Source organism: Suncus etruscus, chromosome 18 (genome assembly GCF_024139225.1).
Source record: "Suncus etruscus isolate mSunEtr1 chromosome 18, mSunEtr1.pri.cur, whole genome shotgun sequence".
Classification (NCBI taxonomy): domain Eukaryota; kingdom Metazoa; phylum Chordata; class Mammalia; order Eulipotyphla; family Soricidae; genus Suncus; species Suncus etruscus.
Window position 1 is genome coordinate 16,209,903 of NC_064865.1, and position 20,727 is coordinate 16,230,629.

Genomic DNA, 20,727 nt, shown 5'->3' on the forward strand with positions numbered 1-20,727 from the left:
TAATACAAGAACAAGGAGAATGCAATTTATTCAATATATTTGGATGAAAGTCAAGAAAAGAGGTTCATGTCTCATTGATCATCAAAGAATACAAAGATGGACCAGACAGGGGTCTGGATGGATAGTAAAACTGAAAAGGCACTTGCCTTGCACATAGCTGACTTGAGTTTGACCCCCAATATCCTATATGCTCCTTCAAGCACCTTCAGGAGTGGTTCTTGAGTGAAGAGGCAGGAGAAACCTATGAGCATTGTCAGGTGTGGACCAAAAGCCATAAAACAAAACCAAAACATAAAGCCCCCAAATCAAAAATAGATCAGGTAGGAAACTGCTTATAAGGAGTCACCCAAAGCAGCATGGGACTTATATTTGAAATATGATATACAAATACATATCAAATTCTCACAAGTAGATGTCTTGATTCATGAGGTTGTAAACTCTGTACTTAGGGATCATTCTTAACTTGAGGGGATCCATTCTGGCCCTTATTTTAGGGTTTTATTCATTAAAGAAATAAAGTGAAATACCACTGATGAATATATTTTATTTGAATTGTACTTATGTTATTTTATATTGCATTTAATAAAGTGAATAATATCTATATCTAGGTAATTCTCTTTATTTCCCTTAGAGGTGTGGGGCATATTCAAAATTAATGAAAGATTTACAAGAAACCTTTTGAATTCATCCTCTGCTATATACTTCAAATACACAACTGGAATTGAAACTAAGGTAAGCATTTGCTACTAACTACTTAAGAAGTAAGTACCAAATGATCTCAGTCATTGTTGTACATAGAGAGAATAAAGATAAATTGAATGATAATAAACATTTGGCTTTCAGTTAGAAAATTGACTATCAAGAAGATAGGAGAAATAAAGATGGAAAGAGAGGTGACACAGAGTCAGTAGTGGAGGGTAATGTGCACTGTGGAGAAAATGGGGTACAATAATACCATAAACTGCAATATTATGATATCACACATATAACAGAAGATAAATTTTTTGAAAAATACTTTGTTGACTAAATATAGGTCAGATATTTTTTTAGCCCATGCTCAGTTCCACACCCCTAGGTCAGATGTTTTATACAATGTAACATGCTTATTCACTATCTAGTCCTAATTATTTGTTTTCAGTGAGATATGATTGGAAGTTAATCATTTTGATCATAATTGATGTGCTTTGAATATTTTCATTCACGAGAATATACCAGTTGACTCTCTTTTTTCCTTGTTTTTATTTTATTTGGGCAACATACCAGTATTTATTTTTTGTCCTTTCTTCCTTCCTTCCTTCCTTCCTTCCTTCCTTCCTTCCTTCCTTCCTTCCTTCCTTCCTTCCTTCCTTCCTTCCTTCCTTCCTTCCTTCCTTCCTTCCTTCCTTTTCTTTCTTTTTCTTTCTTCTTTCATCCTAATTTTTCTTTATTTTTTTGTTTCTTTATTCTTTCCTTCCCTTTCTTCTTCCTTCCTCCCTCCCTCCCTCGCTTCCTCCCTCCCTTCCTCCCTCCCTCCCTCGCTTCCTCCCTCCCTTCCTCCCTCCTTCCTTCCTTCCTTCTTTCCTCCCTTCCTTCCTTCTTTCCTTCCTTCCTTCCTTCCTTCCTTCCTTCCTTCCTTCCTTCCTTCCTTCCTTCCTTCCTTCCTTCTTTCATTTTCTTTTAATGAAAGAGGGCTTACTTTTAACTATGTTCTTGGGGTCATTCCTGGAAGTTTTGTGGGACCATATAAAATGCCAGGGACTTAATATAACATATTTAATATAATATGCAATATTATATTATTGAATTTATTTTTTCATTCAGTGCCTTTCATTAGTTTATTGTCTTTGCCAATTTTTGTTCAACTGCCTTTTTAATGTGGGAACAAACCTCAACTTATTTCTCTTTATTCTTTTTGTAAGCTTAAGGAAGTGTACAACAGAATTCAAGGCTTTGAGTCAGTTCGTGTGTCCCAGTTTCGGTAAGTAAAACACTGGCCTTAGAAAGTGTCAATAAGGGGCTGGAGTGATAGTACAGCGGTAAGGTGTTTACCTTGCAACTTGACCAACATACGATAGACAGTGGTTCGAATTCTGGCATCCCATATGATCCCCAATGCCTGTCAGGGGTAATTTTTGAGCACAGAGTGAGGAATAACCCCTGAGCACTGCCAGGTGTGACCCAAAAACCAAAATAAGTAAATAAATAAATAAATAAATAAATAAAGGTTTATTTTAAAAAGTGTTAAGGACAGGCTTTAGCTCAGCGGTTACTTCGCAATCTGCTGCTTTGAATCCAATCACCTGTGGTGGTTCGAATCCCGCGGATGCTTTCCAGTCTTAAAAAAAAAAAAAAGAAAAAAAGTGTTAATAGAATTGTGCATCGATCCTGAAAAATGTGTGACTGTGATTTCTACAGTGACTTTGTTAGAAAAGAGGTCCTCCTCAATTTTGATGGAATCTTACTAAAACTTGATAAGTATCTGTGGGTTTAAAAATTTTGAAGAGGAGCCGGAAAGATAGCACAGCTGTAGGGCATTTGCCCTGTACCACACAACCTACCAAGGATGGACCTGAGTTTGATTCCTGGCACTCCATTTGGTTCCCCATCACTATGCCAGTAGTGATTTCTGAGCTCAGAGCTAGGAGTAAACTCTGAGTGCCACAGGGTGGGGCTCAAGAAAAAAAATTTTTTTAAGAGAAAATCCTTAATTATCATAGAGTTGGATTAGGGAATTAATGAATGCTGTTCTCGAAACTATTGATCAAATACCAGAATAGTAAATCTGCAGTTGTTGACTGAATTTGATGGGAATGAGCAGGAGGAAATGAGGATTGTGTGTTGTAGAAACATAGATTTTCTCCTTCCTGAGGAGAAAAGGGCAAGAAATTGACTAGTCAAGTTGTTGATGTTCTATTTAAGGGAACATTTGGTAAAATATTATATATAGTAGACATCATATGAACTGTAGCTCAAAACTCAGTAGTCATTGTTTACAGAAAATAAAGAGATTATTTAGTAAATTATCCTTTTGTTTATGTTTTTAATCCTAAATTATTTGGTTAGTTGACCATGTGTGGATTGTTGCTATACTATTAATAGTCTGCTTGGGAGAAAAATGACATAGAGGTCACTTAGAATTTGACATGCTATTTCTTTGTTGTTTAATTTAACAGCAGACATAAGAATTTTTAAATAGCACTGAACATGAGCGTATTCTTCTAGGCAATACCCTTTAAGTCTTGCCATGTCCTTTATAATGTGTAAAATACCCCCGACACATTGTGAGATCACCCCACATGCCATATTTCCACCCCCCTTGTGGATGGGTCTGATGTAGGTAGGGTAGCTGCAAAGAATTAATCTACCATATCAGTCAGGAGAAAGTCATGGAGTCACTCTGCTCTTCACCTTGTGGTCTCTCTGCACATGCCAAGCCAAACTGCTCTTTCATTATTTGCCCAGAACAAATTCAACCAATTGAATTTGTAGGGTAAAGACATCCAGGCTTTTACATACCAAAGGTAGAGGTTTAAAGAAAAGAAGATGGGGGAAAGCCTTTGTTTTGGGTTGATAGCTGGGTGTCATCTTACAATAACGGTCCAATACAGAACCTTATTTAAAATTAAATGCTAGAGAAAATATTTACTTCTTCCTTTATTTCAGCATATATAATTCATTATATTTCCCCCAATTTTGTGGTCATTAAATTACTAGAAAAAAATTGAAAATAAAAATAACTTTTTATTCTATATGGATTTTTTTGATTGGCCCTAGTATATTTCTTATGTCTAAATGGTATTTTATCATATTTCTTATAAACTGTTTCCAGAAATTTGTAGACAACAATCCAGTAATTTGTGGACAGAAAAAATTAAGCAAAGTCTTTAAAATATAATTTGGTTTTACTGCTAACAATGTATTTTAAAATAAATATTAATTTCTTACCATCTCAAATTGTTGAACAGGAATGAGATTAAGTAATTAACTTAATCTCATTAAAATATAACAACAGTCAGGTAAGTGCAAAATATTAACAATATAAAAGAACTATATCAATGCAAATGCAAAGATTGAGATCTTGACTGTGGTTACTTGGATTTATATATATATGTATATATACATACATAAATTGTACATATATGTATATACATATGTATATATAGTTAATATTGTGTTTAAGAACTTGAGTTTTAGACTTTAGAGCATTAATTCATAAAATAATAAACAATAACTACCTGAATCAATTTGTCATTTTTTAAGCTGTTCTAGTATCCACAAAACATTATTTGTAGTATTACATTAACACACGAATATAATACTTATGTTATCACTTGCTTTCTTAACTTCTAACTTCGCACATGCAGATAAAGGCCCACTAACTCTCCTCTTTATCTTTAATCTACTTGTACTGTCTTTCTTACTTTAGTTATGGCAATGTTATTCTTCTAGTTGCATAGATCCAAACGTTGGAGCAATCTTTGGTTTTAATTTTTATTAAAATATAATTGATGTAAAATAGGATCAGACATAAAAAAATCCCCTGTTGTGCTGTTTTAATTGCAGTGCAATGACCAACAGTTACACACACACACACACACATGATTTTGGTGCTTACACACTTGGTGCAGTGCTCACAGGTGCTTGTCAGAGGGTCTATTATTTAGTTGTGGTGTCTGGAACATTATAATTGTAGTGCTATTCAATTCATTCTATATTTGATGTGTTGGCACAAATTCACACTAGGGATCATGCCTGATTGTGAGATTTGCATGCACTTGACTGTGGTGTGCTGGAGGTTACATATATTATTGCAATGCCATGGTCCCAAACAAAAGAGCACCAGGGCTAATTTTAAGCAGATGAGGGCAACCCCTGGGACTGATCTCTCATGCTCAAGCTTGTAAAAGCAAACCTCTGCTATTGAGGCATTCTGGACTCATCATGCCCAGACTTTAAGTTCAATCAGCTTTGACAAATGCTTTTACAAACCTCTTATCAAGAGAGCATTTTCACCACCTTAGGAACTCTTTTTCTTCCTTTTTGGTAGATCTCAAAAGCTCTCTTCCTCCTAACAAAATTAGCCATCTTGCTATCACCACAGAATAGTTTGGCCAATCCTAGAACCCTCTACTAATGTAATTGTCCAGTATTTAGTTTTCTGTGAGCCTGACTTCTCTTATCCAAGTTTATGACTTGGAGTTCCTCCCTTGTTTCTCTATGACATTAATTCCTTTCCTTCAGTAATCTGTTGTGTGAATATAGAGCAATTTGTTTTCCTATACTTTGTAGCCATTGCTGACTGTTCTTTCCTCTTCAACTAAAAGTCTAAATCCATGGTAATGACTTCAAATGTAATCTAAATATGACCACTTCTGGATACTTATTCGCCACCTAATAAGTGCAAACCACCACTTGCTCTTTCTAACCGGTCTTCCTGTTTCCTGTTTGCCTCCCTAGAGTATTGTCTTTGCATTCATATGAATGAGGATCCTAAGGAATAGATCTGGTCATGCCACTTCCTTTCATAAAATATAAAATAAAACTCTAAGATCTTAGATGAGATTATTCTTGTTTTTTTCTCTAATATTATCTCCTCATCTCACCTTTACTGGCTGAACTTTACCTGCCTCAGGAGCTTCACATGTGCTGTTTATGCTCCACCAGTATTCCTTACTTTACTGGTCATTTCTTTTCCTCCTTTTGGACCCAATTTCAACAGCCCTCTATGCAGAGAAGCCATTCCTGGTAAGTTGTATTTAAAGTGTCTCTAACTGCTATTATTGTCTTTACCTGCTGTTATTATCATTTATCATTGTACCTGGTTCTCATAACACAATGTATTTTGTAATTAGACATAAATGCGCACGCGCACACACACACACACACACACACACACATATATATAAAAGTGATTTCTTTATTCTTCTTTATTTTCTTTTTGAATTAGTATTTGGGTCACATGAGGTCCTACTTAGGGCTTACCCCTGGCTCATTGCTCAAGGGACATTTCTGGTGGTACTCTGGGCATTGTACATGAGGCCAGGGATTGAAATATAGTTGTCACTTGCAAAGCAAATGTCTTAAACCCTATATTATTGCTAGGTCAGTGTTCTTCTTTCTTATTTTGTCTTGCTTTCCCCCATAGGACATAAGTTCTATGAATTCAGGGACCAAGTCTGGTTAAAACCAAGAATTAGTGTCATGCACAAAGAATAGTGTGTGGAGCAGTGGCATAACTAGATCTATTTCTAAATGATTAATAAGAAAATATAATTTTCCTTTTCATATAACCATTATAGGGGCGACAGCAGTATTAGTGCTGGGTATGAAGTTGTGGGATCCATCAGCACCTCTGAGCTGCTGTCAGCCATCGAGCAGATGGCTGAGGAGGCCAAGGCAGCTCTCCACAAGCTGTTTCCACTAGAAGATGACTCTTTCCAGGTGTTCAGGAAAGGTAATTCTGGCTTTTCTTACAATTTTATTAATTTTTCATATATTTAGGATTGAAGAAAAATTGACAGAATTTTTCTAAGACTGACTTCCAGTAGAAATAGGGAACTGATCCCTCCTTATCATGAAGAAATTCAATTTCTGTTGACTGTTTAATACTGGTAATCAGGGATCTGATCTCCACCTTTCAGTATAAACATAATGGAAGATTAATTTCACTACAGGCACTACAGGAAATGATTCATTTGTATTTACTGGTATACATACAGTGATGGCCTTGAGGCCAAAATTACTGCTTCATCACATTCAAAGAAAGAATGAAGATATGAAGGTCTTATACACAAATGTACACATAGATAACAGACATACAGACATACAAAAACACAAGTACTCAAAAACTGAGAAATACCATTTTTATTCAAATATGTTTTGGAAGGGACCATAACCTGGCAGCACTCAGGCCTTGCTCCTGATTCTGCACTCATGGATCACTGTAGTGAGATCAGGAACCCTATATGGTGCTGGAGATAGAGCCCAGGCTGGCCATGTACAAGACAGACATCTATCTGCTAAAATATTGCTCTAGCCCAGAAATATTTTGTTTTTATTAGTTAGATTTTTTATTTTATTCATTTATGTATAATCTTAATTTTTAAGATTATATGCAAAAATACACTCACTTTCTTTTTTAAATCATTTGTTTAGTAAGTATTTAGAATCTAAAGTACTATCTACATAGGACAGAATTGTGAGGAAAGAAAATCATAGTTTGCTCAAGGTTGCTACTGATGCTAAGTAAATATTTCCAAGAACAGTTGCAAAAGTAAGTAGTCACAACATGAGTATTTTTTAACTTTTATTATAAAAGTCTTTTTATTTGAAACACCCTGATATATAATATTGTTTATGACTGGATTTCATGCACAAATTGTGCCAAAACCACACCTTCTCCCAGAGTGTTTATTTTCCTTTACCATTGTCTCAAGTTAACCTCACAAACACCTGTCCCTAACCCAGCCCTTAGTAGCTCAGTTCTGTAAATCACTGAGAAGATTGTTTTTTTTATGATACATTATATTACCATTCTTATATAAACACCATGGTTAATAATTCAGTTGTTTTTTTTTCCACAGATAAAGTTGGTCATGATTGAGTTACAGGCACTACAGACTTCACAGGTGGACAGTTCCCACCACCAATGTCCCTAGTTACCTTTTCACCCTCCTCCATACCCTCTCACCTTTCTGCATCTAAGACATACATACATTTTTCTTCTCTCTAGACGACTTTTTTAAAGAGTGCAAAGAATTTCACCCCATAAATGGTTCTAGAAGACACTATGCTAAATGAAGTCAATAAGAAGGAGAGGGATAGATACAGAATGGCCCCTTTCAGATGTGAAACTTAAAGATAGACAGCAAGAAAACAACAGAAGACCAAGGACAGCAAAACTAAAGAACTGATCCACATAATTGAGCTTGTGTGTGTGTATGAGAGAGAGAGAGAGCTTTTAAAAAGAGTAGGAGATTGGGGTTTTTGGGAGAAGGAGATGGGTAAATTGACGGTGGGTGGGATTTTGGGATAATCTACATAGAAAACCATCCCTAACAATATTATATGTCACAATAATGCAATAATGTTTTAATTAAGAAAATAAAAGGGTGCCAAGGAGAACATATCATTCCCAAGTGACAATTGCCTATCTGTGGTGCCAGGGATCAAACACAGAACCTGAATGGAACACACTACCATGAAGCAACACCCCTAGCAGTTAGTGACAAGCATTACTGCTGCCTTGTTATCTATCATTTTGAAGATATTCTAATATTCCCTAAAAGAGTATACTTGGAGTAAGCACACTTTGCTTATTTCCCCTAGTTGATAGTCCATTGAAAGTTGGGGCTGGAGAGATGGTATAACAGGAAGGGTGCATGCCTCACACATGGCCAAGTTGGATTTAGTCCCCAACACTCCAAAAGTATTCTAGCACTGCCAGGCATGATCTCTTATCTTAGAATAAGCCCAGAACACTGCTAGGTATGGCCCCAAGACCATTAGAGATAGTGAAATCGTGAAGTTGTTGACATAACAGACACCTTGAAGAAAAAGAGCCAATACTGGTGAGCTTGGGGGAATAGCAAGTGTGGAAGAAGTGCAAATAACTTTGGATTGGACATCAAAGCCAAATTTTAATTTTGGAACTCCACTTGAGTGTTGTCTCTAAAAACTTGACAACTAAAGTCCTATTATATGATTTATATAAAGTATAAGAATGTTTCAGTGAAATTTCTCTTCATGCTTCCATTCTTTTCCAGTCCAGTGTAACAGCATAGTATTTGGATTTGGAACTCAGAATGATGAATATACTCTTCCCTGTAGTAGTGGCTACACGGGACTCATCACAGCCACGTGCCAGCCCTCTGGGTGGCAGATTCTCAGGGAGACTTGTGTGTTCTCTCAGCTTGAAGAATTGAAGGAGGTATGATATTTTGATGTGACAAAAATATTCTAGTTTAAAGGCTTAAAGTAGGCATCTCCCAGCAAATATGACTGGGAAGAAGATCAAATAAAACAATTTGCCTCCTTGAGAAGTACACAGAAGTAGAAGATTATATCAGACAATGGTAAACCCAAGGAGTACAGGCATGAATAGCTAAATCTAGATGGCAGCTGATTAAAGTCAGAAAATGTCAGTTGATAGTTTTGGTGGGGAGGGGTGCTGCAAGGTAGAAAGCTATGCTAAAGAGGTTGAAGATAGTTGCTTGAACCCAACTCAGATGAACTCAAAAGTCAAGAAAGCCTAGGTATCAAAGTTCAAAAATGTTTATCAAAATTTTCCAACTCCCTTTATAAACCAGGAAGGAAAGACTAAAGGGTCCTTTTAGTAGCTTCAGCGTTGAAGTTTCAAATGGCCAATTGACTTGTAGTACAATGCTCTATTATATCTATCTGATGTAACAGATATCTAGGAAGGTTGATTCTCTAAAACAAGGATGGTAGAAATCTGGAAAAAAAATTAAAAAAGTTAGAACTCAGGTCACAAAAAGACACTCCAACACAAATTCCATGACTTTTATTTTGCCAAAATGATCTTGGTGGGCAGAGAAGATTATTTGTCCTAAATATAGAGCTTCTGGTATTACAGTATAAAACTCTAGAATGGTAATTATCAAGAACTTGAAACTTTACATCTCCTTTATTGGGCCTCACTTTCTTCATCTGGATTAAACCAGATTGTTTTGAGAGCCTGTCATTGATCTTGATTTTTTGAAAATGGATGCATAGTTTATTAGTTTATCAAAGGGAGTGAGTGAGAACAGACAGATCTCAGTTGTCTTGACAGAATGATATTTTCTGCTGAGAAGATTAAAAAGGAAAACAGGTAGATTGTTCAATTCTGGGCATGTCTTTTGGCTGGAAGGCAATTACTCTTATTTGCAACTTTCAATATTAGTCCAGAGCAATGGAAGCAGATGGGGAGTTGGGGAATCCAGAGGTAAAATTCTTTGCCATTTCCTTTTGTTTTCTCCCACAGTACATGGAAAAATAAGCACAGTATAGTAAATATGTACAGGATTTAATGCCAGTAGATCCTACCTTGTGGCTCCTACATGGGTATTAAATTCAGGTCCCAGTTTCCTTAATTTTAAGGGAAAACAATGTCACCTCCCTCAAATTGTGGTCAAAAGAGTACAGCAATAAATCTCTGTAAGACACTTCATACATTATGGGAGATAGAGAAAGCATGGTATAACAGCTCATACCATTATCATTTTAAAATAATTATTTTATTATATTAAACTATACAAGTATCAGTCCAATGTGACCAATAAATAGAATTTAAATTTTATGAGGTCCAGCATGTCATCATATTATAGAAATTAATTACTTGTGTTTCTAGAATTTTAGCATGATCTCAAGCAATGCCACTGAGGCAGATATGTCATCTTTGGTGCGAAACCTCTCAGTGGTCATTCAGCAAAGCCCAGGAACCACAGCTGGGGATCTGGCTTCAGTGGTATCAATTTTGGGCAACATTTCATCACTGTCTATGGCAAGTCTTTTCAACGTGTCCAATTCAACAATGGAGGTATGGCCTATCTGTGCTCTAATGGCTCAAATACACATACTATCTCAGGGGTTAAGAAAGTGGCTCAGAGTTAGAGTAGTTTCCTTAAATGTGTGAGATATTGGTTTTAATTTCCTGCACTTTCCCCCAAAGAAAGTAAAAGCACCATAATCTTGGAGGAATGGCAAAAAACTGTTAATAGACATTGTCAGGAAAAAGACCAGACAGGCCATATAAAGGTTTATGTGAATCTTATTGCTTCCTCAGTGTTCTAGGAGCACACAGAATAAATGATAATTCAGAGTAAAATAGAGCTGACAGACATACTTAGAGAATGCCTTAAAGTTTTGGATCCAAAAAAAAATCTTTTTCTTTTCAAATTTAAAACATATTTTATTAAAGAAAAGGAAAAGAAAGTAGGAAGTTCCAGATTTTTGGAAAATATCTTTCCAGAATAAAGCAGGAATCTTTCTTCTTTTATTCATTTTTAACAAAAGGGGAGATAGGTAAACACTTTTAGATGAGTTTAAAGCTGGTAAAACAGGAATAAAGCTGTTGAGTTGATTATCATTTGGTGTCTGGCCATCTAAGTCAGCTTATCAGCCATATTTTGCACCTAACCTTGAAGGTACACTAATATTTTTCTTTATTTGGGGGGGGGATATACCCAGTGGTGCTCATTTTAGAGCATCTATTGTGAAGATACACTTTGGCAAATTTTATGATTTTATTTACTATATTGGAACCAGTTCACTTTTTAATTTTCTGATACTAATAACTCCACTTTTTGTTTTCTTCTGTTTAGTCAAATGGAAATGACTTTTATCTTTATATTTTAGGATGTCATTAATATAGCTGACCATATCCTTAATTCAACATCAGTAACAAACTGGACAATATTACTGCAGGAAGATAAATATGCCAGCTCACAGTTACTAGAGACATTGGAAAACATCAGCATTCTGGTGCATCCAACAGCACTGCCTCTTAATTTTTCGCGAAAATTTATTAAATGGAAAGGCGTTCCAGTAACTGAAAGTCAATTCAGGGAAGGTTACAGCTATCAGACTGAAGTGTTTGCAAAAAATACTTTCACTCCCATCAGAGGACATGTGTTAATTGGATCAGATCAGTTCCAGAGGTCTCTTCCAACAACTATCATCAACATGGCCTCATTGACATTGGGAGACATTCTACCTATTCCCCAAATTGGAAATGCTCAAGTTAATGGGCCTGTGATATCTACAATTATCCCAAACTATTCCATAAATGAAATTTTCCTGAGTTTTTCCAAGCTACAATCAAATCTGAGTCAGCCACTTTGTGTGTTTTGGGATTTCGGTCTCTTGCAGTGGAACAATGCAGGCTGCCACTTAGTGAATGAAACCCATGACACAGTCATGTGCCGATGTACTCACCTGACCTCCTTCTCCATACTGATGTCACCATTTGTGCCGCCTGCTATCATTCCCACTGTCAAATGGATCACCTTTATGGGACTGGGCACCTCCATTGGAAGTCTCATTTTATGTCTAATCCTTGAGGCTGTGTTTTGGAAGCAGTTCAAGAAAAGCCAAACATCACATACCCGCCATATTTGCATGGTGAACATAGCCCTGTGCCTCCTGATTGCTGATCTTTGGTTTATTGTTGCTGTCACTGTGGACACCATAACAAATCCTCCTGGAATCTGCATTGCTGCAGTTTTCTTTACACACTTTTTCTATCTCTCCTTGTTTTTCTGGATGCTTACATTGGGCATCTTGTTGGCATATCGAATTGTCTTTGTGTTCCATCAAATGGCTATGCCCCAAATGACGGCTGCTGGATTCTGTTTGGGCTATGGGTGCCCTCTCCTTATAGCTATCATCACTATTGCAGTCACACAGCCTATCAATGAATACAAAAGAAAAGATGTGTGTTGGCTTAACTGGTCAGATGGGAGTAAACCTCTCCTGGCCTTCACTGTTCCTGTACTGACTATTGTGGTTTTGAATTTGGCTGTGGTGCTGTTAGTTCTCACAAAACTATGGAGGCCTACTGTGGGAGAAAAGCTGAGTCAGGATAACAGGACCACATTTGTCCGCATGGGCAAGAGCCTCCTCATCCTGACTCCACTCTTGGGGCTCACTTGGGGCTTTGGCATAGGGACTATGGTGGACAACCAGAATCTGGCCTGGCATGTTATTTTTGCGTTACTCAATGCATTTCAGGTGAGAACCATAAGACTAAATTATTATATTGTTAGGCATTTGGAACATTTATAAATCACTGAGAGCAATATCACTCAATATTTAATCCCTGATGCTATCTCTTCTCACTGCCTTATGCAGGACTATAATTAAAAACTCCCTTGCAATATTGATTAAAAAATCCATTTCTTCCAAACTTTCATACAGATGCAGAATAGTAGACTTTTCCAATTATCCACTCCAGAGTTTTAAATCCTTATATTAATCCTTCTTGCTGCTAACTATTGAGCAGAACTTCATTCCCAAAGAAGCACATGGGGAAAAGAAATAATCAAGAATTATCTGTTGACCTCAATGGTGCAAAAGTAATTGCAAGAGTCAGATAGAGCAGAGGCTGACAAAGGATATCAACTCTATCTCTGTAAATAAAGTTTTATTGGACCACAACTGCAGTCATTCACTCACATTCATTTATGCATGGACCATGGTTGTCTTTGTTTCAGCAGCAGCTTGAGTAGTTGCAACAAGACAGCATGGTCTGAAAAAGTTTGCTGACTCCTGCTACAAAAGATGGCATTTACCAAATACAGACTCTCCTTTTATTTTAGTTTTCTCATCTCCTTATGAAAAGGAATATGCTATAGGCAACTGTGAAGATTAAAGGAAATAGTTTGGCACCTAACCTAATGCCTTGCATATGGTAAATGCTTCAGAAGCATCTCATTACAGTAATTGATTCCTATCTTCACAGCATAGCAGTGAATAAGCATATAGATGTTCAATGGAGGACAATTGTGGCAAGCACAAACTTAATGGTTTTCCTATTGCAGAACAGGAATGGCCAATGACAATTGATTTTTTTTGATGGGCCAGGTGAGAGTGGTCTGATTACAAAGAGGAGTTCTCTAAGGACTTAATGGAAAGGGTGATGGTAAATATTGATTGTCTCCACTTGGTTTTAGGGTAGGACCTTTTTGTCTTAGTAATTGTTGACAGGTGCTTATTAAATTCCTGATCTAAAAGAAAGCCAAAGACCGAATGACACAGAATAAAATAGGAGGTAATTGTTTGGGGCTTAGGATAACACAAAAGGAAAAATGAAGCTCCACATGCATTTAAAATTTGATTCATTCAGTGAATTATTTCTTTATACATTAAGCAATTGCATTTTGAGATCTTGGTATTACTCTAGTATCTTGGTATTACTGAAAAGATTGCCATTAAAGAGTTTATGATGCAATAGGAAGGCAAATAAGAAAAAAAATTAGTATTATATAGAAATGCTTAAATTTTTTAAAAAGAAAAAGATAATACTTGTGATTTATTCAATTTTTACAGGGCTTTTTTATCTTATGTTTTGGGATGCTTTTGGATAGCAAGGTAAGTGTGTTTCTTTATCTTTCTATTCTCCAACTTAGGCAACTAACATCTTTACATTTAGTTCTGATTTTTTCCATTCATATAGTAAGATGTTAGACTGCTTGCACTTTTACAATAAAAATTTATGATTTTACAATGTCAGATTCAGTCAGGAGATAAGGGCACTAAATATGCATTGTTGAAAATAACAATGAAAAAGAACAGTGAAAATGTGAACATAATAGGAAAGAAGAAAATTCTTTTACTTTTAATTTTTCTATTTTTTCCTTTTTTAATTATTTATTTAATCACCATGTTTACAAAAGTTTTCACACCGGGGTTTCAGTCATAGAATGTACACCACCCTTTTCCAGTGTGATCTTTCCACCACAAATGTCCCCTCATTTACCTCCCCCACCTCAACCCCTGCCGGTCTCTCAAACAGGCATTCTGCCTCTCTCCCTCACTATGATTGTCATGTTAGCTGTCATTGTGGTGAGTGCTCTCACTGCACCTACCACTCTTTGTGGCAAGCTTCATGTCATGAACTGGTCTTTTGGTGTTCAGTTCTCTTGTTTCTGGATATTATTGATGTACTGTCTTTTATTTTTCTTATAAAACAGATGAGTGAGACTATTCTATGTCTATCCCTTTCCCTGTGGCTCATTTCACTCAGCATAATAGTCTCCATGTCCATCCATGTATAGGCAAATTTTATGAGTTCATTTTTACTAATAGCTGCATAATATTCCATTGTATAAAAATACCACAGGTTCTTCAGCCACTCAACATTTAACTTTTCTACCTTACATTATGATTTGGTAGAAATTCAAGACCAAGTATATGTTCCTTATGGGTTAATGTCATTTTAATTCATGTATCTATTTACTTAGAATGTGCTTAAGGTTGTATTTACTATATTTCTAGTGCTCTGTATAACACAATGCTTTGTTTTGGGGGTTATCTACTCTGTTCAGGAGTTACTCTGGCTTTCTGCTCAGGGATCACTCCTGTTGGACCTTGGAAGACCATATTTGGTGCAGGGGTTGAACAAGGGTTGGCTCAATACGGATAATCTCCTTACCTCCTGTATTCTCTTTCCTGCCCTAAGTAACCTTTTACTATGATGATTTTATAAGTAAAATATAATACATAGGCTTTCTTTTTATAAGAAGATAAGAATATCTTACAATTAACACTCTGTTGCAAATGCACAGAATTTTGCTGTTTCTTCATATTTATGTTTTGACATCTGGGACTATTTTTTAAAAAGGCAATTACCGTTTAATGTATAATATATATATATATATACATATATATAGATGTATTTATCTGTCCCTTAACTATGGAACCATTTCTATGGTTGAGTGGCTGAGTGGTTGTTTTATGCTTGGACTTACTGGCATTCTAGGGGTGATGTGGTGCCAGAGATCAAAAACATGTTCTCATGCCTATAAGGCATGTGCCCTACATCCATGTCCCATAATTTTTGTTCTTAATTAATCTAAATCAGTCTCTTGCTTGTGATATTCACATGATTAGGAAATTTTTTGCTTTAAAGTTAAACTTTAATGTATCTAGCAACCATTGCCGATTATTAATGCCTAGAATATGATTATATTAGCATTTGATGTTTTTTTAATTCTAGATTTGTTTATAGTTTAAGGAACTAAGAAACTAAATTCTACCATATACCTATGCTGATAGTCTATTAAGAGCTTCTAGGAAACACTACAGTCACATACAATTTCAACCTGTGATTTTATTCCTTATTTGTCTATGGTGATAGACAAATCTATGGATATGTGCACATCCCCAATGATTCTTTGTTGTTCTTATAGATGCGACAACTTTTATTCAACAACTTGCCCCCTTTAAGCTCTTTGAAGCAATCATCAAAGGTAATTATCTCCTAATGCTTATAAACTTCAAATTTAACATTTATTTTTGCTTATTACAGTCAGACAGTAAATCTAGTTTTGCATAAATTTTGTAAATTTCTGTCACCACTATATTCCTTGCATTTGGCACGATGTCCAATACATGGCCAATATGCATTAATCAGCTGATGAGTGAGAGAAAGAAGGAATGAAAAAGCTAATTAATAAATGAGAGGACATTGAAAGCTAGAATGATGCTCAATCATTGAGGACTGTGAGCTCTCTTATTCTCTTAGGTACATTTACTTTTGAACCTAAAGGCTTACATTGGTCTGATTTGTATAGAATCTAGACAGTATCTAGAGGCACTTGGGCCCTTTTCTCCACTTAAATTTTTGAAGCTGTTTTGAATATTTGAACCAATTTTTTCTTCTTCTTCAGAAAAGCAGAAGGCTAATCTTTGGTTAATGTCCAATCTGTAAAATTTACTTGAATTTTCTCTCTTAAGCTGGTAAAACTGCTGTTGTCCTTTGCATTTTCAAGTCTTAAAAAATGGACCAATTTATATGAAACAATTCCTGTACCCTTCTTTGACTCCAAACTGTAATTCATGTAAGGAGGGCATAGTTAGAACAAAAATGCTGGCATGCATATTATGTATTTTTGAGTCTAAAGTAGACTTTTGTCTCTAGGCAAGACTGAAGTCCTTTCAGAAAGGATTCTAAAGATTTCTGGATTAGATAAAATCAACAGTTTAAATGTGTCCTTTAGAACCTTCATGGATATTTAGAGAGTTTTGCAAGAAACAATATAACCTTTTGTAATAAAAAGAAATGAGGAAAATAGCTTCTGACATTAACACAGTTTCCCAAGTTTGCATTCCCTAGCCAAGAGCACAGCTGTGACCCATGAGCCTCTATGCTGCTCTGCATTTTAGCCTAGTCACCAATTGGCTGTGTCCTCTCCTAAAAGTCACTTAGTACTTTTTGGTTTTAATTATCTCCACAGCAAAGGTTACGTGTTGTACTAGTTACTGAAAGCAGAATTTGAAACTCTTGTGATTTTGATTTTTTTTTTCTCAAGGTACTCAAATTCCTTGAGCCAGAAAATGTGACGCTAATGAGTCATTCTCGAAAGAAAAGAAGTTGTTATAGGATATATGGCTACAGTAAAGGAAAAACTTAAACAAATAAAGCCAGAGATAATGACTACCACTTTATAATGCAAGTTTAATTATTTTTCACTTCAAAATAAATCAAAAAGAATAAAACACCAAGTGGTAAAATGAAGCAAAACCAAAGATGCCTAGTGATATTTTTCGTCTTGATTTTGCCATCCCATTGATACTTTTTAGAAGGTAGCAGAAGTCAAAGAGTTTCACTTCTCCTAGATTTGTGTGCCCTTTCTACAACTCCTCTGTGTTTGGGGTGGAGTTGAGGGGTGCCAGGTATTGAACTCAGGAAGTCACACATGCAAGGCAAGGGCTCTGATGCTGAGCTACCACCTTAGTTTCAGATCAAGGGACAAAAAGTAAGATTTAGTTTCTTTGGCTAGGTGGTTCTTTGCTTTTAAATAATGTATACTTGGCAAAAGAAAATAAGAGCATTTGTAATTTTTTGATGGAGTTTTTTAATGAATTAAAAAAATAAAAACAGAGATCCAGATCACAGAGTTGAGATACGATCATGGAAGGAGAGAAACTCTTGAGGGTCAAGAAAGAAAGGGTGGTAACCACTGTAGACATAGACCAGGAGGCACAGGGTGGAGCTGAATGTCCATATTGTGATGAAGTCCATCTGGACAGAGGGATAAGCCAGTGAAGAAAATGAACAACAAATGAGTTGGGGATGCTGATGGTAATGGACTGATGAGGAATTCCCGGGTGGAGTTTTCTACACAAGGAAGTAATTGTCCAACTGATATGAAGAGTGCCAGGGTTGGGGACACAGTTTGTTCTTGATGTTGAAGAATTTAGACCTGGATACTTTCTGTTTTTGTTTTGTTTTTAAGTAGGAGACAAGGCCATCCATTGAGAGATGAGAAGAGGGTTGTGAAGTAGAGGCCTCTGCTCTGTGAAACAGAGCAGTATGTAGTTGTTTGAAGTGAATGGAAGAAGAAGCCAACATTGTTCTCAACAAGCCCCATCTCTCAAGCCACCATAACATCATGTGGACTTACAATGTGTTTGCTTCCATAATCCTCTCTTTATGGAGGATACAGGGTTCTTTTTTGGTTCTTTCCTTGTTCCTAATCACATTCTCTTTAACTCTTTACAACCAACAAATTTTGGTGTCCTCTTTAAATGCTCTTTCATCAATAATGGGTTTTTTTAATTCTTAGTTTCTATGATTCAGGTCCTGTTATTACTCATAATAACTTACATTCCTGGAAATATTGTGTTTTGTTTATCAATAAATGTATATTTGAAATGAGACCAGACCCTACAGTGTCCCAGAGTATATTTTAATCTGAGTCTTCTTTCTAACTGGGGCAAGGTACAGTTCTATATTTTATTCTGAACCAATGAGTAAAGGATTATTCACAGAATATTTGAATGTCGAGATGAACAAGAGTGAGGAAAAACTTTATTGGAGATAATTTTTACTTCAAGTCTTTATTATTCTACAAAAATTTCTTTTCTAGCAATAAATATGTGAAATAAATAAATGTATGTGTGAAAAGGATAATAACATTTAGAAATACTTCTAGTTTGTTGTTATCAATTATATGTTATGTGGGATGTAGGCATCATTTAGAAATAATTTGAATCATTTAAAATTGGTTAAAGAGAAAGTGAATAGACGTTTTAAATCACTAACTTCTAACTTCTTGATAAAGTGGTGTATTATGTAAATGGAATAAAGATTGTGAATAACTTTAAATGTAATGCTATCATTACAAAAACTATTAAATGTCTGAAGAATTGTTTTTCTTGTTTAGCAAAACTCATCAGATTTATCTGCTAACCCCAAATTTAGAAAGCCTTTTAATCCACTGCAATACAAAGGTGAGTTTTAATTAATCAAAAGGTATAAAATGTTGATGGAAAGAGCATAAAAATATCAAATAAAAACAATTTTAAGGCAACTTTGAGAATGTGAGAATGTTGAGCATCATGGGTGGTCTCATGGTAGTTATAGCAAATAAAAAATGTTGGAATTGCGGTATTCCTGGAGACTGGTGAAATTCCAACATTGTCCTGGCATTCTTACTTTCTTTTTTTCTTCTTTACTTTTTTTTTTATCACACCCAGTGAAGCTCAGGGGTTACTATTGGGTATGGACTCAGAAATAGCACCTGGCTCAGGGGACCATATAGAAGCAAGGGATTGAACCCAGGTCTGTCCTGGATCTGCCACATGCAAGGCAAACGCCTATCATTGTGCTATACTTCGGCCCCATGTCATTCTTACTTTCATTACAAATTAATTCCTTTCCACAGTAAGGTATATAGAAATCCTTGACACTGATTGCTGAGGCCACACTGTGAAGAAGTATGATTAGGTTGAGACCAATCATTTCATTGCTAGAAAATCATTCATGTCAGCTGTTGAGAAGTGGGCATGGAAGGACCAGGTGTTTGTGCCCCAATGTGTGCCCCTAATGTGTCAGTGAAAGAGATGAGTTGACTTTATTTATTACATACATTATTCCTATGCTTTTCATGTATTGCTACTAAAGTCAATAATATCCAACTATTGGAATATTGATAGTTAAATATCACAAAGTATCTTACTATTCTGGAGAAGAGTGGGCCACAGGGACTAAAGAGAAGATATTGATTGCCTTACAAGCTAAGTTAAAAAAAAAACAAGCTAAGTTCAAGTCATGATTAAGTTAAAGCTCATTCTACATTAAGCCATATTAATATATTTATTAAGGTCAGAAAAGGCAAAGTTATTTTAGACTCACATAAAATTTATTTAAATTCTTCATAAAGTTCAGAATCTGAACTTGTAAAAGAATTTCCTACTCATAGAGTTCAATGTTCTTAACCAGAACTCGTAGGTCTTGTTATCACTACCATCAACCAGCCTGACTGCTTTTTACAAGGCACCTTTTGTTCTGCATCAGTAAAATGAAAAACGAAATAATTGTTATGCTTCCAGCAGTAATATTTGTGTCCTCAAGTCTACTTTATCCCGTTTCCCAGTGATATTTGAGAAATGCTGTGTTTTGATCTTAAATAAGAGATATCTAGTTAACAGGAAAACTTCCACAGTGTAAGTGAAATGTTCTGCTATGTAATAACTACACTCTAGATCTTTTCTAACATCTTTCTAAAACTGTTCAGAGTTGTAAGGGGTTACATAGGCTTATACTAATTTTTTTTTAATTTTTGAATCCAGTATTAGTATCAGTAATTCTCATCCTCTTTCTCCACCTTTAGGCATTTATACATTTTCTCATACTGGAAATTCAACAAATGATATAATACTGACTCAGTTCTTATCAAGTGAAGGAGGCTGGGAACCATAAAATCAAGGAAAAGGTTTTGGAACGACTTGACATTTTTGAATAAATGTCAGTGAAAAAGTTATGCTCACTGTTAGATGGAATTTTATGATTTAGGAGTCTGGAAACAAACTGAGGAAATTTCACCAGCTTCACCACTACCTTTCTTATCTTAAATTAGGTGGAAAGATTCATTCCCATGTGGCTTGATCAAATAAATTGATTCTATTTTTTCCTGAAAATTATGTTTGTTATATATGCCTTTCATAGTTACAAACTATTATTTCATTTTTCATAAAACGTGATTATATGTGGTACTTAACAGTTATCAAGATTATGAAATT

The 20,727-nt window shown here is 35.6% G+C and overlaps 1 protein-coding gene across 1 annotated transcript in view; it reads left to right on the forward strand.

The window, feature by feature from the left end:
* The window catches only part of ADGRF1 (adhesion G protein-coupled receptor F1), a 45,802-nt gene extending 25,395 nt beyond the window's left edge, over nt 1-20,407 (forward strand). Inside the window, exons 6-15 of the mRNA XM_049764732.1 lie at nt 632-732; nt 1,899-1,957; nt 6,279-6,433; nt 8,745-8,908; nt 10,331-10,519; nt 11,338-12,711; nt 14,029-14,070; nt 15,891-15,950; nt 18,870-18,936; nt 20,319-20,407. Coding sequence (XP_049620689.1) covers nt 632-732; nt 1,899-1,957; nt 6,279-6,433; nt 8,745-8,908; nt 10,331-10,519; nt 11,338-12,711; nt 14,029-14,070; nt 15,891-15,950; nt 18,870-18,936; nt 20,319-20,407 — 2,300 coding nt within the window. The remainder of the gene's footprint in view (nt 1-631; nt 733-1,898; nt 1,958-6,278; nt 6,434-8,744; nt 8,909-10,330; nt 10,520-11,337; nt 12,712-14,028; nt 14,071-15,890; nt 15,951-18,869; nt 18,937-20,318) is intronic.
* Nucleotides 20,408-20,727: the final 320 nt, after the last annotated feature.